Below are 21,707 nucleotides of genomic sequence, written 5' to 3'. Positions count from 1 at the left end.
GCGCGGTCCCTCCGCTCCGTGTTGAGGTGGACGCCTTGGCTGCGGCTTGGGGAAGGTATTGAAGACAGCGCCCCTGAGTCTGTGTGTCTGTGGACCGGCCCTCGAGTCAGTAGAATGTGCTGCCCCTTTGAGAACACCGCCCTCAGTAGTCAGGTTCCGCAGCTCAGGCTTTTCTGCTCTTTTCCCATCTTCTCTGAGACTGATGCTGAGAAACAGCTTGAGACTTCCCTGGAGCAGGGGCTCCCAGACTTCTGGGGGCTTTTTCTTTTTCCCTTGAGGTATGGACCGGTTCTCATCTTTTAATTTTGTAATATAATGGTATTTAAGAAGCAAACTTAGACAACCCATACCGCCATTGCTTCAGAGAATGTATTTTCACATTAAGTACTAAGATGGTAAACTCAGCGTAAACGCCGTCTTTTGCAAGAAAGGTCATTGCCAACCTGTGAGTGACTACGTATGGTTGTTGTTATTTTCGTTTTACAGCTTGCCAGATTAAAGCTTTATAATGAATTGTTGTCATTATTATTCTAAACCATTGCTTTAGAATAGTTGTTTGGGTTTCAGAAGTCTTTTCTTAGATGCAGTTATTTTGGACTTTTGGAGTTAGAATCCCTGAGTTCAGAATTTGCTCCCATAACTGAGTGGCCTTGAGTGAATCGCTTAGTTCCTTTGAGGCTTCTTTTGTTCTTTTTAACTTGTGGCTCACAAACCTTTTGTGAGAAGCAAACAAAATGTATGTTTAAGGATTTATTTGTATCTATCTGCAAAGTAAGAGTAAATAGAATTCTGATAATTTACTGTAGAAAATTATTTAGAAATCCTTCTCCCCCCACCCCAGGTTTTATTTACTTACAGACTTAATTTTTTAGAGCAGTTTTACGTTCACAGGAAAATTAAGCAGAAAATACAGAAATTTCCCATATACTCCCTGCCCCCGCTCTTGCATAGCGTCCACCCAAATCAACATCCCCCACCACTGGAGGGATGGAGTGGGAGTTTGGGATTAGCAGATGCAAACTAGTATTTATAGAATGGATAAACAGCAAGGTCCTCCTGTATAGCACAGGGAACTATATTCAATATCATGTGCTAAACCATAATGGAAAAGAATATAAAAAGAGTGTATATTTATGTATAACTGAATCACTTTGCTGTACAGCACAAATTAATACAACATTGTGTAATAACTATACTTCAATCCAAAAAAAAAAAAAATCCCCCACCAGAGTGGTATATTTTGTTGCAATTGGTGAACCTGTATCAGACACATTTTAATCACCCGAAGTCCATAGGTTACATAAAGGTTCACTCTCTGTGTTTGTATATTTTATGGGTTTGGACAGATTTATAATGATTTGTATAATGTATCCACCATTTTAGTATACAGCATGGTTTCACTGCCCTAAAAATCCTCTGTGTTCTGCCTGCTCGTTCCTTCCTTCTCCAATCCTTGGCAACCACTGATCATTTTACTGTCTCCATAGTTTTGCCTTTTCCAGAATGTCATATAGTTGGAATTGTACAGTATATTAGATTTTCAGATTAGCTTCTTTCACTGGGTAGTCCATATTTAAGCTTCCTTTGTATCTTTTCATGTCTTAATAGCTTGTTTCTTTTTAGCACTGAGTAATATTCCATTGTCTGGATGTACCACAGTTTATTCATTCACCTATTGAAGGACATCTTGATTGATTCTAGGTGTTGACAGTTACGAATAAAGCTGCTGTAAACATCCATGTGCAGGTTTTCATGTGGATGTATGTCTTCAGTTTCTTTGGATAAATACCAAGGAGCACAATTGCTAGAATTTATGAGAAGATTATGTTTAGTTTTGTAAGATACTGCCAAACTGTCTTCCATAGTGGCTGTACCATTTTGCATTCCCACCAGCAATGAATGAGAGTTCCTGTTGCTCCACATCTTCACCAGCATTTGGTGTTGCCAGTGTTCTGGATTTTGGCCATTCTAATAGGTACGTAAGGTATCTCATTGTTTTAAGTTTCATTTCCCTGATGACATATGATGTGGAGCATATTTTCGTGCAGTTATTTGAAATATGTATATCTTCTTTGGTGAAGTATTTGTTTAGGTCTTTGAGTCATTTTATCTTAACTTTTTTTTTTTTTTTTTTTTTTTGCCTCGTCACACAGCTTGTGATATCTTAGTTCCCTGACCAGGGATTGAACCCAGGCCCCTGGCAGTGCAAGCTCTGAGTCCTAACCACTTGATCGCCAGGGAATTCCCCCTTGGGCCATATTTTAATTGAGTTGTTTGTTTTCTTATTGTTAAGTTTTAAGAGTTATTTGTATAAAATATACAAAGGAAGGATGATAGTGTGTGTCTTTTGCAAGTATTTTCTTTCAGTCTTTGGGTTGTCTTCTCATTCTTGACATTGCCTTTTGCAGAGCAGAATTTTTTAATTTTGATGAAGTCTAGCTTATTAATTATTTCATTCAAGGATCGTGCCTTTTGTGTGTGTCTAAAAATCTATCACCATACCCAAGATCATCTAGGTTTTCTCCTAGGTTATCTTCCAGGAATTTTATAGTTTTGCATATTACATTTAGGTCTGTGATCCATTTTGAGTTAATTTTTGTGAAAGATGTAAAGTCTGTGTCTAGATTCATTTTTTGCATGTGAATGTCCAGTTGTACCGGCACCATTTGCCAAAAAGATTATCTTTGCTCCATTGTATTACCTTGACTCTCTCTCAGAGATCAGTTGACTATTCATGTGGGTCTATTTCTGGACTCTCTATTCTGTCCCATTGATTTGTCTACAATTTTGCCAGTACCATGCTGTCTTCATCACAGTAGCTTTTTAGAAAGTTTTGATGTGGGTAGTGTCAGTCCCTCAACTTTGTTATTTTTCTTCAATATTGTGTTAGTTATTCTGGGTCTTTTGCCTCTCCATGTGAACTTTAGAATCAGTTTGTCAATATCCACAAAATAGCTTGCTGAGATTTTGATTGGAGTTGCATTGAATCTGTAGATAAAGTTGAGAAGAACTGAAACGTTGACAATATTGAGTCTTCCTATCTGTGAACATGGGATAGAAATCCTTTTTTTAAATTCCTTTCCATCACCCCCAGATCAGTTACCAAAGAACTGCTCAGTTTTTCTCAATTGTTCTATCCCTACTACTACTTAATTTAGAACTTTAATTATTTGTTTAGACTACAGGTTTCCCCTAATGTCTGAAAGTAAGGTTCTTGTTTTGTTTTGTTTTTAAATTTAGGTTGTGCCAGGTCTTAGTTGCAGCATGCGGGCTCCTTAGTTGCGGCCTGTGGGCTCCTTAGTTGCGGCAAGCAGTTTCCTTAGTTGTGGCATGCGAACTCTTAGTTGCGGCATGCATGTGGGATCTAGTTCCCTGACCAGGGATCAAACCTGTGCCCCCTGCATTGGGAGCATGGAGTCATCCACTGCACCACCAGGGAAGTCCCTGAAAGTAGAGTATTCTTATGAAACCTTTTATAAGCTGAAATGATGTAAAGCAAAGAAGCAGTTCCTTTAGGACATGTCTTGCTAACAGATGCACAAAGTAAACTTAGATAAAGCACAGATGCTCACAGACACAGGTTAAATCTACAGTGGCTTGATGCTGAGATGCTGAGTGTAATTCCTGTGGAAGGAGCTTGGCAGTGCCACTCTGGCTACTTGGGATGCCGCTGGCTGCCTCTTAGTAGCCTTTAGAATTTGCTTCTGTTTACCTCTTCACTCTAATTCTACAAAATTACCTCAAAGGTTACTTCCTTCTCTGATTTGCAAAGAACCTTTTTAACAGAGCTATATGTGCTGTCTCTTCCTTGCTTTTGAAATTACAGTTTCTTTATTCCTGGAATGGCTTTCCCAATACTCCAGTGGTCTTTTTTTCTTTACAGCCCAACCCAAAGTTACCTTCATGAATTCTTACTGTGCTTGTATGTCCTCCTATTAATTGTACTCACACATTATATTGAAATTATGTTTATATTTTGGTCTCCTTTGCTCCATTATAAGCATGAATTTTAAGGGTTCATGTGTTAAATAAAATTAATGAGGCACTCATATGTTACTGATAGTAATGTAACTATCACAACCTTAAAAGTTTAAACTATTTGTACCTTTCAGCCAAACAATTTCTTTTCTGGGAATTTTTCCTGAAGAAATAAGCAGAAATGTAACCAAAAGTTCATTAGCAAAGATGGTCATTGCAGCTGAATTTGTAATAGGAGAAAATTATAAATAATCTAAACGTCTAACAACAGGGGACTACTTCAGTATGAATGGGCTAATATACTCTTTTTTTAAAAAATAAATTTATTTATTTATTTATTTTTGGCTGCGTTGTGTCCTCGTTGCTGCACGCGGGCTTTCTCTAGCTGCAGCGAGTGGGGGCCACTACTCCCCGCAGTGCGCAGACCTCTCACTGTGGTGGCCTCCCTTTGTTGTGGAGCACGGGCTCTAGGCACACGGGCTTCAGTGGTTGTGGCACACAGGCTCAGTAGTTGTGGCTCGCGGGCTCTAGAGCACAGGCTCAGTAGTTGTGGCACACAGGCTTAGCTGCTCCGCGGCATGTGGGATCTTCCCGGACCAGGGCTCAAACCCGTGTCCCCTGCATTGGCAGTTGGATTCTTAACCACTGCACCACCAGGAAAGTCCCATGGGCTGATGTACTCTTGAAAATAATGATGAATAATATTTGATATTGTGTTCACAACACAATGTGTGTGAAATTATGTAGCAGTACAGTTGGATCCAGTTTTGTGATCCAAATTGGCGCATGGAGAAAGGACTGGAAGAATGTAGTCCAGAACAATAGCAGTGATTGTTCTTTGGTTTTGTATGTGTTTCCTGGTTTTACAGATTTTCCATTTTGTAATAAGAAAGATACATATTATTTCTAAAAAACGCACTATTTCTAGAAAGCAGAAGCCTAAGAACATAGGAAAGGGTGCTAGTTGCAGAAAGATAATGATTAACATTTGAATCCATATACCAGGCACTATTCAAAAGCCTGAAATATATTTCACATCAAATTCTTACAAGCCCATAAGATAGGAATTGTTGTTACTCCTATTTTACAGGTTAACAAACTGAGACTTAGAAGTGAGGTAACTTGTTCAAGGTCACACAGGAGTAGCCAGGATGCCCATTGTTAGAATGGTGGATAAAGGATTTATTGTAATTAGGTGGAGGAGAAACTGTGAATAAAGACCAAAGGAGGGACTTCCCTGGCCGTCCAGTGGTTAAGACTCCGTGCTTCTAATGCAGGGAGCGCGGCTTGGATCCCTGGTCGGGGAACTAAGATCCCACATGCCACGTGGCAAAAAAAAAAGACCAAAGGAATTTCATGCTTTTGATATCAGCAATGGTCTGGGTAACATGCATATTAGTGTCCCTAGAGCCTTGGGCCTGGGCTTCTGTTAGAGGAGGCATGGCCCAGAATCTAGAACTTTGCATTCAGGGAGGTTTCTTCATTAGTGAGAGCCAACTGGGGTCTGGAAAACCTGATTGTTTCTCTGGGTTAACTTTAACAATGATTTCTTGAGGTCTTATAGATGATGTTCTCCAAGCTCTAAGGAAGAAGGCAAGCAAGGATTGAGGGGCTCTAGAGAGGAGCCTTTCTTAAATAACAACAATGACAAGAGAAAATTGGGCCCACAGTGCTCTGAGACAAGAGGGCCTTGTTAAAGGGAAGGATGATACCTGGAAGTGGGGAACCAGCTTCCAAGGGAGCAGCTCCTCTGTTTGGGAGACCTCCCACCTGCACTTTAGACAGTTACGTTACCATGAGACATCTGGACCCCGGGAGGCACTGAGCCGGCTCCGGGAGCTCTGTCGCCGGTGGCTGAGGCCAGAAGCACGCACCAAGGCACAGATCCTTGAGCTGCTGGTGTTGGAGCAGTTCCTGAGCATCCTGCCCGGAGAGATACGGACCTGGGTGCAGATCCATCGCCCCGGGAGTGGTGAGGAGGCAGTGGCCCTGGTAGAGGAGCTGCAGAAAGACCTCGATGGACCAGCACTAAAAGTGAGAAAGGGGAAGGGGGAAGAGTTTGAGGTGGAAGGAGGGAGTAGGCCCAGGACAGAGGGGATAGAGGATGATGCTGTGATTTTCATTAACAATTAATAACACAGTAGCAACCCTAATGCTAATTAAAACAGGTTCATGAGCTGTTCAGACCACAGAATGTCTTTTGAGAGAAATGGATTTATAATTGGGGTCTTTAGGCCAATTCAGAATCAACACAAGGCATTGACTCTGCTTTGCCTCTTTGGGTGATGCTTGCTAATGCTGAGTTTGGTTCAAGAATCTGAAGAACATAATGTTTGTAAGTGTTCCTCTAAACAGAAACATATGTATTGTTTGTATAAGTATGTTTGGAGTGATGTTGTAAGCCTGAAGTATAAAAGGCAGTGGGAAAGCATGAATGAAGCTTTCTAGATCTGGCAAGACCTCCCCATGTGTTCCCCTACTGGGGATTCTGTGAGCCAAGGGATTGGGTTGAGATATTTGTCTCTGATAAGATTTTATTTCCTTGGCTATTAAATTGGGATCTTAATATAGTTTCTAGTATGTGTCAGATCTCTTTCTGTCAATCTGGAGCCCACTAGAAACATTTCTATATAAGAAGTCTGGAATATAACTTGGGAGTGGTACCAAGGATGGGCTTATTTGTTTAAATCATAAAAATGAAGAGTTTAGAGCTATATATTTCAGTGCTAATCACTAATCCATCTTTCTCATTTGAGAGATAAGAAAATGGAGGCAGGAAAAGGTTCACTACATTGTCTTAGGTGAGACATCTAATTAGCAACAAAAACAAATGTCTAGACTTCTAGTGTTCCTTCTATTGGAGCAGGAAGGGATAAGTAAAGGGGTAAATAAGTAGAAGAGTGTATTGAACCCAGGTGTAATCTAAAACCAGGTCTGAAGCTCTTAATTGCTTGTTACTTCCCATTCCCTCCTTAACCCACACCCAGGTCTGGCTTCTGTTTCCACCGTTGTGTTCAGTCTCCTCTGGGAGAGGTCACCAGTACCATGAGTGGGGCTAGAGGGCAGCTCCATTGTTCTCAAGGCAAAGCTTTACTGCTGGTTTGATGCTCCATACTTGAGGTGGGTCACTCTCATCTCACAGTTCTAGATTACGGGCAGAAAGAGGTCCATGTTAGGTGAGTCCATTTTCTGGAGGTACAAGAAGAGTCAGCTTATTTTGTTCTGCTTGTTCCCAGGTTCCAGTCCTTGTCCAGGATCAGGACACTCTCCAGGAGGGTCTCAGCACTCCAGGAATAGCACTTCCTCATGCACCCACTGGCAGCCACATATCAGCTGAAATTCGCTCAAATCCTCTTACTGACCCAGTGGTGTTCAACTTGCTCCAAGATCCTCAACATGGTAACTTACTGGCTATGGCTTTGGACTTTCTCAGGACTCTTACTATGGCTCATCTCCCTACTCCCAGATAGTTGCTTCCTCTCCTGCCCTTACATGAACCCCTTATCGTACCAAGCTCTTTCCTGTTCTCCCTCTTGTCCTTTCCTGGGTCCCTCTGAGCCTTTATCCATTCTTTTTTTTTTAAATTTATTTATTTTATTTACTTATTTTTGGCTGCGTTGCGTCTTTGTTGCTGTGCATGGGCTTTCTCTAGTTGCGGCGAGCAGGGGCTACTCTTCGTTGCAGTGCGTGGCCTTCTCATTGTGGTGGCTTCTCTTGTTGCGGAGCACAGGCTCTAGGCCCGTGGGCTTCAGTAGTAGCGGCACGCGGGCTCAGTAGTTGTAGCTCACAGACTCTAGAGCACAGGCTCAGTAGTTGTGGCACATGAGCTTAGTTGCTCCGTGGCATGTGGGATCTTCCGGGACCAGGGCTTGAACCCACGTCCCCTGCATTGGCAGGCGGATTCTTAACCACTGCACCACCAGGGAAGCCCTTTTTTTTTTTTTTAATTAAAAAAAATTTTTTTAATTTGGTTGCTCTGGGTCTTAGCTGCGGCTCGCAGGTTCCTTAGTTGTGGCTCGTGGGGCTCCTTAGTTGAGACTCCCCAGCTCCTTAGTTGTGGCATGTGAACTCTTAGTTGCGGCACGCATGTGGGATCTAGTTCCCTGACCAGGGATCGAACCCGGGCCCCCTGCATTGGAAGTACGGAGTCTTATCCACTGCGCCACCAGGGAAGTCCCCCTTTATCCATTCTTATTGCTATTCTTTGTGCTATTCCAGCCGTGCACGTGGGGGTCAGAAAAGATTTGTAGGTCATTTTATAGCCATCATTGCCTAGTTCTGGGAGCTCTGTGTCTTTTTGAATTCCTTGTTTATAGAAGATAAAGATATTGGACTTGGAGTAGTGGGCAGGAACAACAGTTATCTCATATGCAGCTTTTTCTCCTTCAGATTCTCCTGCCCCTGAAGCTTCTGCCCTTTCCCAGGAAGAGAACCCAAGAAATCAGTTAATGGCTCTCATGCTCCTGACAGCCCAGCCCCAGGTAAGATTTGCATCCTCTTTTCTTCCTAAGATCCTATCTGCACTATCTAATTGTGGCTGAAGTATCCTAATTGTGGCTGGAGTATCTCTCATCCTTGTGCTTGGGTGTCCAGTCAGCTCCCATCTCTAAATCAAGGTCCATGCTATTGGAAGGCAGACTTCATGTGGGGTCTCCTATGTCTCCCTGATATCCCTTGCCCACCTCATGCCCTCACAACATGTCTTCCCCAGAAGTGAAAGGAACCTTTCAGTAGGGGAGCTTCCTGGGCATGGATAATCTCACACATACCTGTTATTTCAGGAATTGGTGATGTTTGAGGAGGTATCAGTATGCTTCACTTCAGAGGAATGGGCATGTCTGGGCCCAATTCAGAGGGCCTTGTACTGGGATGTGATGCTGGAGAATTATGGAAATGTGACTTCCTTAGGTAAGGACACTTTCTTCCCATAATTCTTACCTTTACTTCATCAGTTTTGTTTTTTTTTTTAACGTTTTTATTGGAGTATAATTGCTTTACAATAGTGTGTTAGTTTCTGCTTTATAACAAAGTGAATCAGTTATACATATACATATGTTCCCATATCTCTTCCCTCTTGCTTCTCCCTCCCCCACAACTTCATCAGCTTTTGTTTGTTTTTCTTTTCTTTTTTTCTTCCCCCTGCAGTGGAAGTGCAGATTCTTGACCACTGGACCACCAGGGAAGTCCCAGCTTTTGTTTGTTTTTCTGATTATGAACATAGTATAGCATACTTATTTTGGAAAACACAGAATATTAGAAGAAAAAAAATTTTTTTAACCCACTATTTGCAAACAGCTACTATCAAAATTTTGATATATTACCTTTCTGGCTTTTTTTGTGTGTTTGAGGTTTTTTACGTTGTTTTGAGAGTGTGTATTTATGAATATATACAGTTTTGTAGCTTGCTTTCTTTGCAGTCACCTCACTCGTATTATCACAAATTCTTTGCAACCATTATCTGTATTGGCTGCGTAATTTGTGTCATAATTTAGTTAGCCATTTCTTTATTTTAAATAATTGCCATAATAATCATCTATCGCTATGCCTAAGGTTTTTTGTTTTTGTTTTTTTAATTTCTCATTATTTTTTAGAAGTAGAATTACTAGGCCTAAGTGTTTGAATTGTTTTAAGGCTCTTGCTTCATACTACCAAACTGCTTTCCATAGTGATCTCAGTCCTCTCTGCTCTTACCAGCTGTACATAAGAACCACTCCTTTGGCTCTGCCTTCATTGCTGCTGAGTAGTCCCATTCTTTTAAATTGTTGTTAATATAATTTTTTAAGTTATAATATCTATTTATTCTCAAGTGGATTTCTTTGATTAATAACAAGAGTATTTTTTTTAAAACTGTTAGCCGTTTATGTTTCCAACAAACATTAAACACCTACCATGTAATGGCAACTATGGAAATGACGTGATTCTGCCCTTAAGTAGCGTGATTTGGGAGATGAACATAAAAAGAATAAACAAGGCAGAGTAAAATAATTGGTAATACAATGACATAAGCCTCTTGAGATGGAAATGAAGAGGGCAAAGCAACCAGTATCGTTCCTGGGGATTAGGAAAGGCCATGAAGGAAGTACCTTTGTATTTCATTGTCTGAGTATCATGCTTTACATTGACAGCTTTATGATACTGAATTTCTATTCAAGAACATTACATATCGTTCCATTTGTTCATACTGCCTTTGTCTGTTTCAGGCCTGTTTTAAAATTGCATTCAGGTAGATCTTACATATTCTGGTTACGTTGATTCTTTGAAATAGGAATCTTTTCTGATGTTTTCTAATTGATCATTGTTTGCATACATGAAAATATTTAATTTTTGTATATTAATTTTGTACCCAGCAACCTTAGTAAATTTTTCATTGTTCGTAGTAATTTATACTATATATTTTTACATATATGAGATATCTTTTAATATCTCAGCTGTGGTATGGTGGTCAAACATTTTGTAGATTTTATATTTTGATACATATTACCAAACTGCTTTCTATCAGTGATGTACCAATTTACACTTCTACAAAAAGAGTACAAGAGGGCCCATTTCCTCTGTATGTGCTTATGATTTGGTCACTGTTTTTTTGGGTTTTTTAAAATAATTTTTTTGTTGTTTTTTTTTTTGTTTTGGCTGCGTTGGGTCTTTGTTGCTGCACACGGGCTTTCTCTAGTTGCGGCGAGCGGAGGCTACTCTTCGTTGGGGTGTGTGGGCCTCTCATTGCGGTGGCCTCTCCCATTGCAGAGCATGGGCTCTAGGCACACGGGCTTCAGTAGCTGTGGCTCATGGGCTCCAGAGCTCAGGCTCATTTGTAGCGCATGGGCCCAGTTGCTCCGCAGCATGTGGGATCTTCCCAGACCAGGGCTCGAACCCGTGTCCCCTGTATTGGCAGGCAGACTCTTAACCACTGTGCCACCAGGGAAGCCCTGGTCAGTGTTTTAAAACTTTGCTAGCTAGATGAAGAATACTGTCTTTTGTTTATTTTTCTTTCATTTCTTTGATTATTAGTGTTATCGTGTTTATTGGTCATTTTCTGCTTATTCATATCTTTTCTACATATTTCTTTTATTTATTAGAACTGCTAACCCTTTGTCACATGTTGCACATTTTCCCATTTGTTTGCCTTTCAGTGTTATTATTATTATTTTTTTTTTAAGTCTTAGAAAATCTTTCATGTAGTCAAACAGCAATATTTTCCTTTGTGGTCTCCTTCTCCATAAAATTATTAGTTTTTAAATCACCTGTACTTTCTTCAGACATTTTCATTGTTTCGTTTTTACATTTAAGCTTTAGTCCATCTAAAGTTTATCTTGATATACAGAATGACATAGGAATCCAGTTTGTTTGCTTGTTTGTTTTTTTTTAACCCAAGTTCTAATGCTATTTACTCAATAATTCATCTTTTCTTTGAAGAATTTTAAAACATGCTTTATGGGTTAATTGATTAATTTTATGAAAAACACTCACCATGGATCCATACCTCACGCTGTAAGCCAAAGTAAATTGCAGATGGGTCTAGGAGTTAAATTTTAAAAATAAGAAGAAAATGTAATTCCTTATTTATTCTAACTCTTTAAGGGAAAAGAAGTTTGAATCAACTTTAATAAGTAAGATATGCTCTAACTGCAATGCTGTTAGGGCTTGGGCAAGCACATACCAAGGTGTTTATGCTCTTTGACCTAGTAATTCTGATTTGAGGAGGCTACCTTAAGGAAATGGTTCAGAAAGAGGGAAAATAAGTAATGTGTCTAAAGATAGTCCCCGCAAAGGATTTATAATGTTTAAAAGTTGGGCACAACCAAATTCCCCCAGACAGAGAAAGTACTACACAGCCCATGGTGTTTTGACCTGGGGGTAGACTGTGACACTATCATATTTGACAGTTTTGTGCACTCAGTTTCTGTGCATTGATAAGCTGGTAGAAAAGCAGACTCCCAGATAGCTTGCACATACTTCTTCAATACGTGAAAGACTTGTATATGTTCATTTAAGAGATTGGAATAGGATTTGAAAGCAACTATTCAAGAAATATTAAGTATCTCCCACATCAAGCTTAGCCCCTGCCATAAAGTACATTCAAGTTGGAGTAAAAGACATTTACACAAATAATTACAATACAGTGTGACAAATGTTTTATAATAGAAGTATGCATGAGTGTGGGAGCACATAGGAGCTTGGTTAGATGGAAGAACTGGGAGGGTGGGGGGAGGGGTGGGTGGTTTAGGGAAGGATCTACAGAGGGTGAAAAAGTGAAATCTCATTGCTATTTCAGTTTGGTTTCATGAGCACCCTCATTACTAGTCAGGTTGAGTATCTTTTCATATGTTATGAACTACCTAGTACTGTTCTTTGCCCATTTAACTTTTGGAATATTGGTCTCTTTTTTTTTGGCTGCACCGTGTGGCTTACAGGATCTTAGTTCCCCAACCAGGGATTGAACCTGGTCCCTGGCAGTGAAAGCGCCAAGTCCTAACTGGACAACCAGGGAATTCCCGGATGCTATTATTTCTTAATTTCCTGTTTTTTGATTGTTCAGTGCTAATGTACAGAAATACCAGTGATTTTTGTATATTGATATTTATCCTACAACCTTGCTGAACTTACTTAGTTCTGATAGTTTTTTGGTAGGTTCTTCAGGATTTTCTATATACAAATTTTGCAAATAGAGATAGTTTTATGTCTTCCTTTCCAATCTGGGTGCCTTTTATTTCTTTCTTTTGCGTCATTGCCCTGGCTAGAACCTCCAGTACTGTTGCATAGAAGTGGCAGGAGCAGACATCCTTTTCTTGTTTGTGCTCCTAGAGGGAAAGCATTCAATCATTCACCATTAAGTATGATGTTAGCTTTAAATTTTTTGTAGGTGTCCTGTATCAGGTTGAGGAAGTTCCCTTCTATTCCTACTTTGTTGAGTGTTCTTATCATGAAGGAGTTTTGGATTTTGCCAAACACTTTTTCTGTATCTGTGAGATGATTATGTGAGTTTTGTCCTTTATACAGTTGATATGGTATATTACATTAATTGATTATCTGATGTTATACCAGCATTTGCATTCCTGTGATAAATCCCACTTGGTCATAGTGTATAATTCTTTTTTATATGTTGCTGGATTCAGTTAGCTAATGCTTTGTTGAGGATTCTTATGTCTGTATTCATAAGATATGTTTGTAGTTTTCTCTTTTTTTGTCATGTCTTTGCCTGGTTTTGGTATCTAGGTAATACTGGTCTCATAGAATGAGTTGGGAAGTGTTCCCACCTTTCCTATTTATTGGAAGAGTTTGTGAAGAATTGGTATTCATTCTTTTAATGTTTGGTAGAATTCACCAGTGATACAATCTGGGCCTGGGCTTTTTTCTTTGTGGGTAGTTTTTTGGTTACTGATTTAATTTCTTTACTTATTATAGAACTATTCAGATTTTCTATGTCTTGAGTCAATTTTAGTGGTTTGTGTCTTTCTACGATTTTAGCCATTTCATCTTAAGTTGTTCAACTTATTGGCGCAGAATCATTCATGGTATTCCTTTATAATCCTTTTTTTATTTCTGTAAGATCAGTGGTAATTCTGGGGTGGGGGGATGTGACTTTTGTACTTAGTTTTTAAGGCTGTAGGTTTGAGGTAGCAAACTGGGATGAGGAAGAGCAATTTGGGAAGAGAAAGGGGCAAGGGCAGTGATAGAAAAGCAAGCAAAAACATGACATGTTTGGGCATCTCTACATAGTTTTCCATGCCTAGAGTCTCCGGGCATAAAGGGTACTAACAAGAAGTGAAGCCAGAAAAATAGGCAGATATAGGGTGAAGGCAGCCCTTGGGCTGTTCTAGTCATTTGTGCTTTATCCTATAAGCAGTGAAGGGTTATTTGTTTTGAGCAGGTGAGTGACATGATCAAATATACTTATTGGAAAGATAATTAGCAATGGAGTGGACATGGATTAGAGGAGTGGGGAGTATTGGAGGTAGGGAACCCTGTCTTTTTCTTGCAGGCTTCACCAAAGATTGCAGAAAGTAACCAGCTTCCTCTCTCATTCTGATATTTTTCTCCCAAGTCCCTTAAAGCTCAGTAGGCCCATACATAGTCTGATTTCTTTACTAAAATTTCAGATCATTTAACCAGCTAATTAGCTACTGTATATATAAAAGTTGCTCATTTCTTAACCATTTTCCATCTCAGTTTAACTACTTGCAACACTTCTATTCCTTAAAACACTTCTACTTCCTTAAAGAAAGAGAACCTTCCTTTCCACCAGCATCCTGCTTAAATTGTGAAACCAGTCTTGATACAATCACTGTGGATAAGGAAACTAGAGTACTGGTATTGGATAGGCCTAGGACACATGCCCATCCCTACTGCCAAGTGAAGCAGTGTAGTGTGATGGGCAGTCCTGCCCAAAATCCAGAGAGAGGGACAGTTGAGATGAGATATGAGGGCCTAATCTAAGAATGTAGTTCACTTTAACATTTATTGGACGTTATCCATTTTCACACTCTCATAAACTTAAAGAAGTTGATAATAAAGTAAAATAGTTACACTCCTTTCTCATGTCTTTTCTCTCTATTTAGGTAGAAGAACAGTGTTTTTATACTCAAATAGAAGATGTTACTATTATTTACATAATTTTACTTATTAGATAATTTGGGGAACTAGTTCATAATTTTTCTCACATTTGGATGGTGAAAATAAGTTTCCAAAACATTTAAAATATATATAATTTCACATTTTAAAATATTTGAGAATGTTAGAGTAGAAAAGAGGTTAACTAGTTTAGCCTCATTATTTTATAGATGTTTTCATGGTTTTTAATGTCTCTATATTTTTTCTTTTTGTTCTGTATTTCTTCTCTTTTATATTTAATTGAGTGAGGGAGTCTAACCTAGACCTGATATTTTTGTGAAATGAATTTTAAAATTCTGTTTCTCAATTTTGGAAGGAGAATTCTAAGCATTAAGTTGCTTTTTCATGGATTTTTTTCCCCTGTAGGTTAATTGCTTTCAAGTAATTAAAAAGTGTTTATACACTTGACTTCAAAAATTAAAGATTGCCTTCCAAGTTTTTAGGTATATTTTCTTTCTTTTAGAGTTCCCATCTTCCTAGCAAGAAGAAAGTAAAAAGACAGCTCTTTATAAGCCAAATGGTTCTTTTTGTCCCATCCAACTTCTTGAGCCTCAGGTGTGAACCACCTATGAAAGATCCCATGTTCTTTCTCTGATTCTTCCTTGCACCTGTTTTTTCAGAATTCTTTCTATGTTTCCATCTGCTCCCTGAAGGCAAAGAGCTTAGAAGTATCTCAGAATGAATTTTATGTTAATCCATTTACAACATTCTGTCAGTGTAGCATTCTGCTTTGTACCCTCATTTAATAAAAATCTTTTCCTTTTTGTATGCATATAAAAGTTTCCTTCTAGCTTGTTTTAAAGTCATTTGAAGATCTTGTTTTCACTAACACAGGGATATGATAATATTTGCATTTTTAATTCCTTTTACCAGAGTGGGAGACCATGACTGAGAATGAGGAGGTGACATCAAAGTCAAGCCTATCTCAAAGAGCAGATTCTCAGAAAGGAACATCAAAAAGACTTCAAGGAAGTGTTCCCCAGGTTCTTGACTTTGAGGAAGAGTATGAATGGCAAGTTTTAGCAAGTCAGTGGGGAAATGAAACAAGGGAAAGAGATACACTGAAGAAAGTTTCCCTGTGTGAACGAGACAAGAAGAAAAGGACTCCACCAGAAAAACGAGGCCAAAAGTGGAAGGAATTTGGAGAAAGCTTGACTTCAGATTCAGCTTTTTCTGAAAGTTTAATAGGCACTGAAGGAAAGAAGCTTTATAAATGTGATATATGTTTTAAACATTTCAATAAAATCTCTCATCTTATAAACCATCGGAGGATCCACACTGGGGAGAAACCTCATAAATGTAAGGAGTGTGGAAAAGGCTTTATTCAGCGCTCAAGCCTTCTAATGCATTTACGGAACCATTCTGGGGAGAAACCTTATAAATGTAATGAATGTGGGAAAGCCTTTTCTCAAAGTGCTTACCTTCTAAACCATCAGAGAATCCACACTGGGGAGAAACCTTATAAATGTAAGGAGTGTGGAAAGGGCTTCTATAGGCACTCAGGCCTTATTATACATCTAAGACGCCATTCTGGGGAGAGACCTTATAAATGTAATGAGTGTGGCAAAGTTTTCTCTCAAAATGCTTACCTCATTGATCACCAGAGGCTCCACAAAGGAGAAGAACCTTATAAATGTAACAAGTGTCAGAAAGCTTTCATTCTGAAGAAGAGCCTCATTCTGCACCAGAGAATCCACTCTGGGGAAAAACCCTATAAATGTGACGAATGTGGAAAAACCTTTGCCCAGACCACTTACCTTGTTGACCATCAGCGGCTCCACAGCACAGAGAACCCATATAAATGTAAAGAATGTGGAAAAGTTTTCATTCGAAGCAAAAGCCTCCTCTTACACCAGAGAGTTCACACAGAAAAGAAGACCTTTGGTTGTAAAAAATGTGGGAAGATTTTCACTTCTAAGTCAAGCCTCATTGACCATAAGAGGATGCATAGCAGAGAGAAGCCTTATAAATGTACTGAATGTGGGAAAGCCTTTACTCAGAGTGCTTACCTTTTTGACCATCAGAGACTCCACAATGGGGAGAAGCCCTACGAATGTAATGAATGTGGGAAAGTTTTCATTCTGAAAAAGAGCCTCATTTTACATCAAAGGTTCCACACAGGAGAGAATCTCTATGAATGTAAAGACTGTGGCAAGGTCTTTGGTTCTAACAGAAACCTCATTGACCACGAGAGACTCCACAATGGGGAAAAGCCCTATGAATGTCGAGAGTGTGGAAAAACCTTCATTATGAGCAAGAGTTTCATGGTCCATCAGAAGCTCCATACACAGGAGAAAGCCTACAAATGTGAGGATTGTGGGAAGGCTTTCAGTTACAATTCAAGCCTGCTCGTACATCGGAGAATCCACACCGGGGAAAAGCCCTTTGAATGCAGTGAGTGTGGTAGAGCTTTCAGCTCTAACAGAAACCTCATTGAACATAAGAGAATCCACAGTGGTGAGAAACCCTATGAGTGTAATGAGTGTGGCAAATGCTTCATTCTGAAGAAAAGCCTCATTGGCCATCAGAGGATTCACACAAGGGAAAAGTCTTATAAATGTAATGACTGTGGGAAAGTCTTCAGTTACCGCTCAAACCTTATAGCCCATCAGAGAATCCACACTGGTGAGAAGCCCTATGCATGTAATGAGTGTGGGAAGGGCTTTACTTACAACAGAAATCTTATTGAACATCAAAGAATTCACAGTGGGGAAAAAACCTATGAATGTCATATATGTAGGAAAGTCCTTACCTCTAGTAGAAATCTTATGGTACATCAAAGAATCCATACTGGAGAGAAACCTTATAAATGTAATGAGTGTGGAAAAGACTTCAGTCAGAATAAAAACCTTGTTGTACATCAGAGAATGCACACTGGGGAAAAACCATATGAGTGTGAAAAGTGTAGAAAATCTTTTACTTCTAAGAGGAATTTAGTTGGCCACCAGAGAATCCACACAGGGGAGAAACCATATGGGTGTAATGATTGTAGTAAAGTTTTTAGGCAAAGAAAAAACCTTACTGTACATCAGAAAATTCATACAGATGAAAAAAACTGTGAATGTGATGAGTCTGAAAAAGAATTCTCTCAGACTTCAGACCTTCATCTTCAACAAAAAATCCATTCTGTGGAGGAATTCTCTTGGCTCCAAAATGCCAATGAGTCTAAGACAGAGATTCAGAAAATCTAGTATCATGTGTCAAATGGAATAGAATCCCTGCCTACTTAAGTAACTGTTGGATAAATGGCAGCATATGGTTTTTATAAGGAAAAAAAATCATGATCACCCCTAGACAAGTATGTTGCATGAGGAAGAAAGTTAATCTAGACTTTCAAGACTACAAAAACATAAGCCAAATTCTAGTTAAATACTCTGTCCCAAACCATTTGTTATGAACCTAGAAAAGGACCTTGGAGCGATCAGAGATTCTGAAGAAATTGGGTTATGTTTTATAAGATGTAATGGTGTCATTGTAAATGACAGCAAAAATATCTTGGTATTAAAAAGTGTACATTTTTGAAAAGGTATATATATACATTGTACATTTTGAAGATAGTGTTACTGCTCGAGAAAGTCTCTACGGACAGTATGATTAAGACATATCAAACATGGAGTTGGGTGGGCAAGAGTCTGCTGTTTGAGGACAACTTAAGTACACTGGATTTGGAATCAGAAAACCTAGGTTTGGGACCTGGCTCTTTCTCTTACTAGCTCTGTGATGTTATTAAGTCAGCCTCTAAGTCTCAGTTTCTCTGTCAGTCACATATTGGTATAATGCCTGCTTCATAGCGTTGTTGTGAGCATTCAGTAAAAGGATCACGTGAAAGTACTTTATGAAACAATTTAGTTGTCAAAGTTGGATAAAAGAGGTAATGGTCAAAATCTAGAACATGGCATAATGTAATGTTCGTTCATTAAGTTAATATTAGGACTTCATGCACCTCAAAAGATTCATTTTTATAGTAAGAGGAAGTATGGTGGATAGCTAACTTTGGAATTTTGTACTTTAAAAAGACCTTTTTAAAACAGCTTTTTAGATGTCTAAGGGAGATAATAGATAATATATTAGTTTGTTTTTATGGAAAAAATATTGGCTTATTAAATAGTATGTCCAGCTATTAGTATGATGCCAAGAAAAACAATTTATTTTTCAATCTTTGGATTTTAAAACTAGCGGACGTAGTGTCAAAATGGAAGGACAGTCCTATGTTGCTTTCCTTGTCGACAGGAAAAAATCCTTAACCCCAACCCTTGAGCCGATTATCCCTGCTACTGTCATTCTGAATTCGAATCAGCATTTCATCATTACTGACATACAAATAGCTTGTTACTTAAGAAACAACATTCTGTCCCAGCACTCAACTTACTACATAAGTTGTTTTACACAGAGCCAAGCCCTTCAAAGCTCTGATTAAACCAATTCAGAATCCACCTCTGAGTGGTCAGGCCCATTTACTCCCAGTGAACCAATCATTCATTCAGTCTGTACCCTTTTGTACATTTGTAAATTTATTTCTTCCTGTATTCTTTATTTGACAATTTTATGTTGTAATTCTCAGAACTCCAGTTCTGTCACTGAAGTATAAATACCTTAATATTAGGATTGTGTTTTCTAATACTAGCAGCATTGAAGTGGTGTGTTGATTATAATAAGTGTTATTAGTTCAACCCCAAAGTCCCTTGAGGGCTGGTTCCTCATTAGACTGAAAGGACCAAGAGTGAAAACTGGAAGGAGTCCAGGTTAAAAGTCTGAAGACCCTATGAGTCAGATTCTGCCACTCTTCCTTGGACAAATGCCTTCATTTCTTGGAGCCTTGATTTCCTTATCTGTTGAACAGAAGGAAGAATATCTACCTCACCAAGTTGTTATGAGGTAATGAATATGAAGATGCTTTATGTCCATACAGAAGAATCACCCCGGATTATGTAATAATTACACAGGGAAAGATGTACTTTAACAATGAAGAGAGCTGGCATTTACCTCTTAATCAGTTTAACAAAATGTAACATTGCTAAGACTGAGACAACTCACGTAAGGTGCCTCTCCGCATGTAATGCAATAAAGCCAAAAGTATAACCTGAATTTATCAAGCTTCTTAGACCTGATTGCCAGTTTACAGGAAATACAGGAGGCAGAGGAACAAGATAAAAGACACCATGAGAAACAAGTTTAAAACGTGGAATATTGTGTAAGAAAACTACTGGGAGAATCCCCTGGCGGTCCAGTGGTTAGGACTCCGTGCTTTCACTGCTGAGGGCGCAGGTTTGATCTCTGGTCGGGGAACTAAGACCCACAAGCCAAGCGGCACGGCCAAAAAAGAAAAAAAAAAAAAACTGGATTCTTCAAAAAGATACAATGAAAAAGGGAGGGGTGATAATTGTTGATGCTGGGTGAATATTGAGAGTTCATTGTACTGCTTTTGTATATGTATGAAATTTTCCATAATGAAAGGTATAAAAAGTGGAGGGGAGGGTTGTTTTTAAAAGATACTAAAGAGCCATAAGATACTGAGCCAGGAATAGACTCACAGATGCCCAATGGATTTTTGACAGGTGGAAAAGCAATTCAGTAGAGGAGAGAGAGCCTTTCAACAAATGCTGCTGCAGCAATTGGATAGCCATAGGCAAAAAATAAAAATCACAGCAGGAACTAAGACTAAGCAAAGAATTCTTAGACATATCAAACGCATGCTCCATAAAAGGAAAAAAATGATAAATTGAACCTCGTCAAAATTAAAATAATTTTCTCTCCAAAAGACTCTTTAAAGAGGATGAAAAAGCATTACAGACTGGGAGAAAATATTTGCGAATCATATATCCAACACAGGATTTGTATCTAGACTAAAGAATTCTCAAAACTCAGCAGTAATAAATAGATCCAATTAGAAAACGGGCAAAAGACATGAACAGATATTTATGGCAAATGAAAAGACGTTCAACATCATTAGCCATTAGGGAAATGCAAGTTAAAAATCTGCACAGCTATCAGAGTAGCTTTTTAAAAAAAGTTTTAACACCAAATGCTGGCAAGGATGCAAAGGAACTGAATCTTTTACATTGCCAGGAATGAGAAATATTATAGCCACTCTGGGGAATAATTTGGCAGTTTCCTATAAAACCAAACATGCACTTGCCATATACCCGGTATTTGCACTCCTGAGCATTTATCCCAGAGAAGTGAAAACTCGTGTTCACAAAAAAACCTGTACGTGACTGTTAAAAGCAGTTTTATTTGTAATAGTCAAAATCTGTAACCCAGATATCCTTCAACAGGTGGTTAAAACAAACTGCAGTATATCTATACCATGTAATACTACTCTGCAATAAAATGGAATGACCTATTGATACCTGCAGTGACTCAAGTGTATTCCAAGAGAATTATGCTGAGTGAAAAAAATCCAATCTGAAATGTATGGTCACATTTATATAATATTCTAAAATGACAAAAGTATACACATGAAAGTATACAGATTAGTGGTTGCCAGAGGTGGATAGTGGGAGGGAGCAGGGGAAGAGGGAGGGGTAGCACTTAGGGAGGCCTTGGTGGTGTTGGAACAGTTGTGTATCTTGATTGTGATGGTTACACAAATCTACACGTGATAAAATGACGAAGTGTACACACACATTGTACCAATATCAATTTCCTGATTTTTTAATATTAAACTATGTAAGATGTACCCATTAGGGGAAACTAGTTGAAGGGTATTATCTTTGCAACTTTCTGTGAATCTGTAAATTCAAAATAAAAAGCAAAACTAAAGAGCCGTACCAAATGCAGTGTGTGAAACTGATTTGGAAAAACAAAATTATGAAATATATATTTTAGGACAGTTGGAAATTTGAAAATGACTGGTTATTAGATGGTTTCACGGAATTATTGTTAATTTTCCTACCTGTAATGATGGTATTGTTTGGACATTATTCTTATTACTGAAGGATGCCTATTGAAGTATTTGGAATGAAGTGTTTTGATGATTACAACTTAAAAAAATGTCTTCAGTATATAGAGAGGTAAGGCAAACATAGCAAAGTGTTAATTGTTGAGTACAGAAGAAGGATACAGGCATTCGTTGTACCATTCTCTGTACTGTTTGATATTTCCAGAACATTTAGGGCAAAATT

The 21,707-nt window shown here is 38.7% G+C and overlaps 1 protein-coding gene across 5 annotated transcripts in view; it reads left to right on the top strand.

The window, feature by feature from the left end:
- Positions 1–18,020, top strand: part of ZNF197 (zinc finger protein 197) — a 34,624-nt gene extending 16,604 nt beyond the window's left edge. For 2 of the 5 annotated variants that reach the window (XM_061196519.1, XM_061196523.1), the window contains exons 2-6: positions 5,534–6,012; positions 7,215–7,377; positions 8,368–8,459; positions 8,760–8,886; positions 15,457–18,020. In XM_061196519.1, coding sequence (XP_061052502.1) covers positions 5,623–6,012; positions 7,215–7,377; positions 8,368–8,459; positions 8,760–8,886; positions 15,457–17,774 — 3,090 coding nt within the window. In that variant the 5' untranslated portion in view covers positions 5,534–5,622 and the 3' untranslated portion in view covers positions 17,775–18,020. Of the gene's footprint in view, positions 1–1,893; positions 1,976–5,533; positions 6,013–7,214; positions 7,378–8,367; positions 8,460–8,759; positions 8,887–15,456 lie in introns of all 5 variants that reach the window. The other 3 variants (XM_061196522.1, XM_061196521.1, XM_061196524.1) reach the window with 3 other exon arrangements.
- The last annotated feature ends 3,687 nt before the right edge of the window (positions 18,021–21,707 follow it).

Source organism: Eubalaena glacialis, chromosome 7, assembly GCF_028564815.1.
Source record: "Eubalaena glacialis isolate mEubGla1 chromosome 7, mEubGla1.1.hap2.+ XY, whole genome shotgun sequence".
Taxonomy (NCBI): domain Eukaryota; kingdom Metazoa; phylum Chordata; class Mammalia; order Artiodactyla; family Balaenidae; genus Eubalaena; species Eubalaena glacialis.
This window is presented reverse-complemented; position numbering and strand designations above follow the sequence as displayed.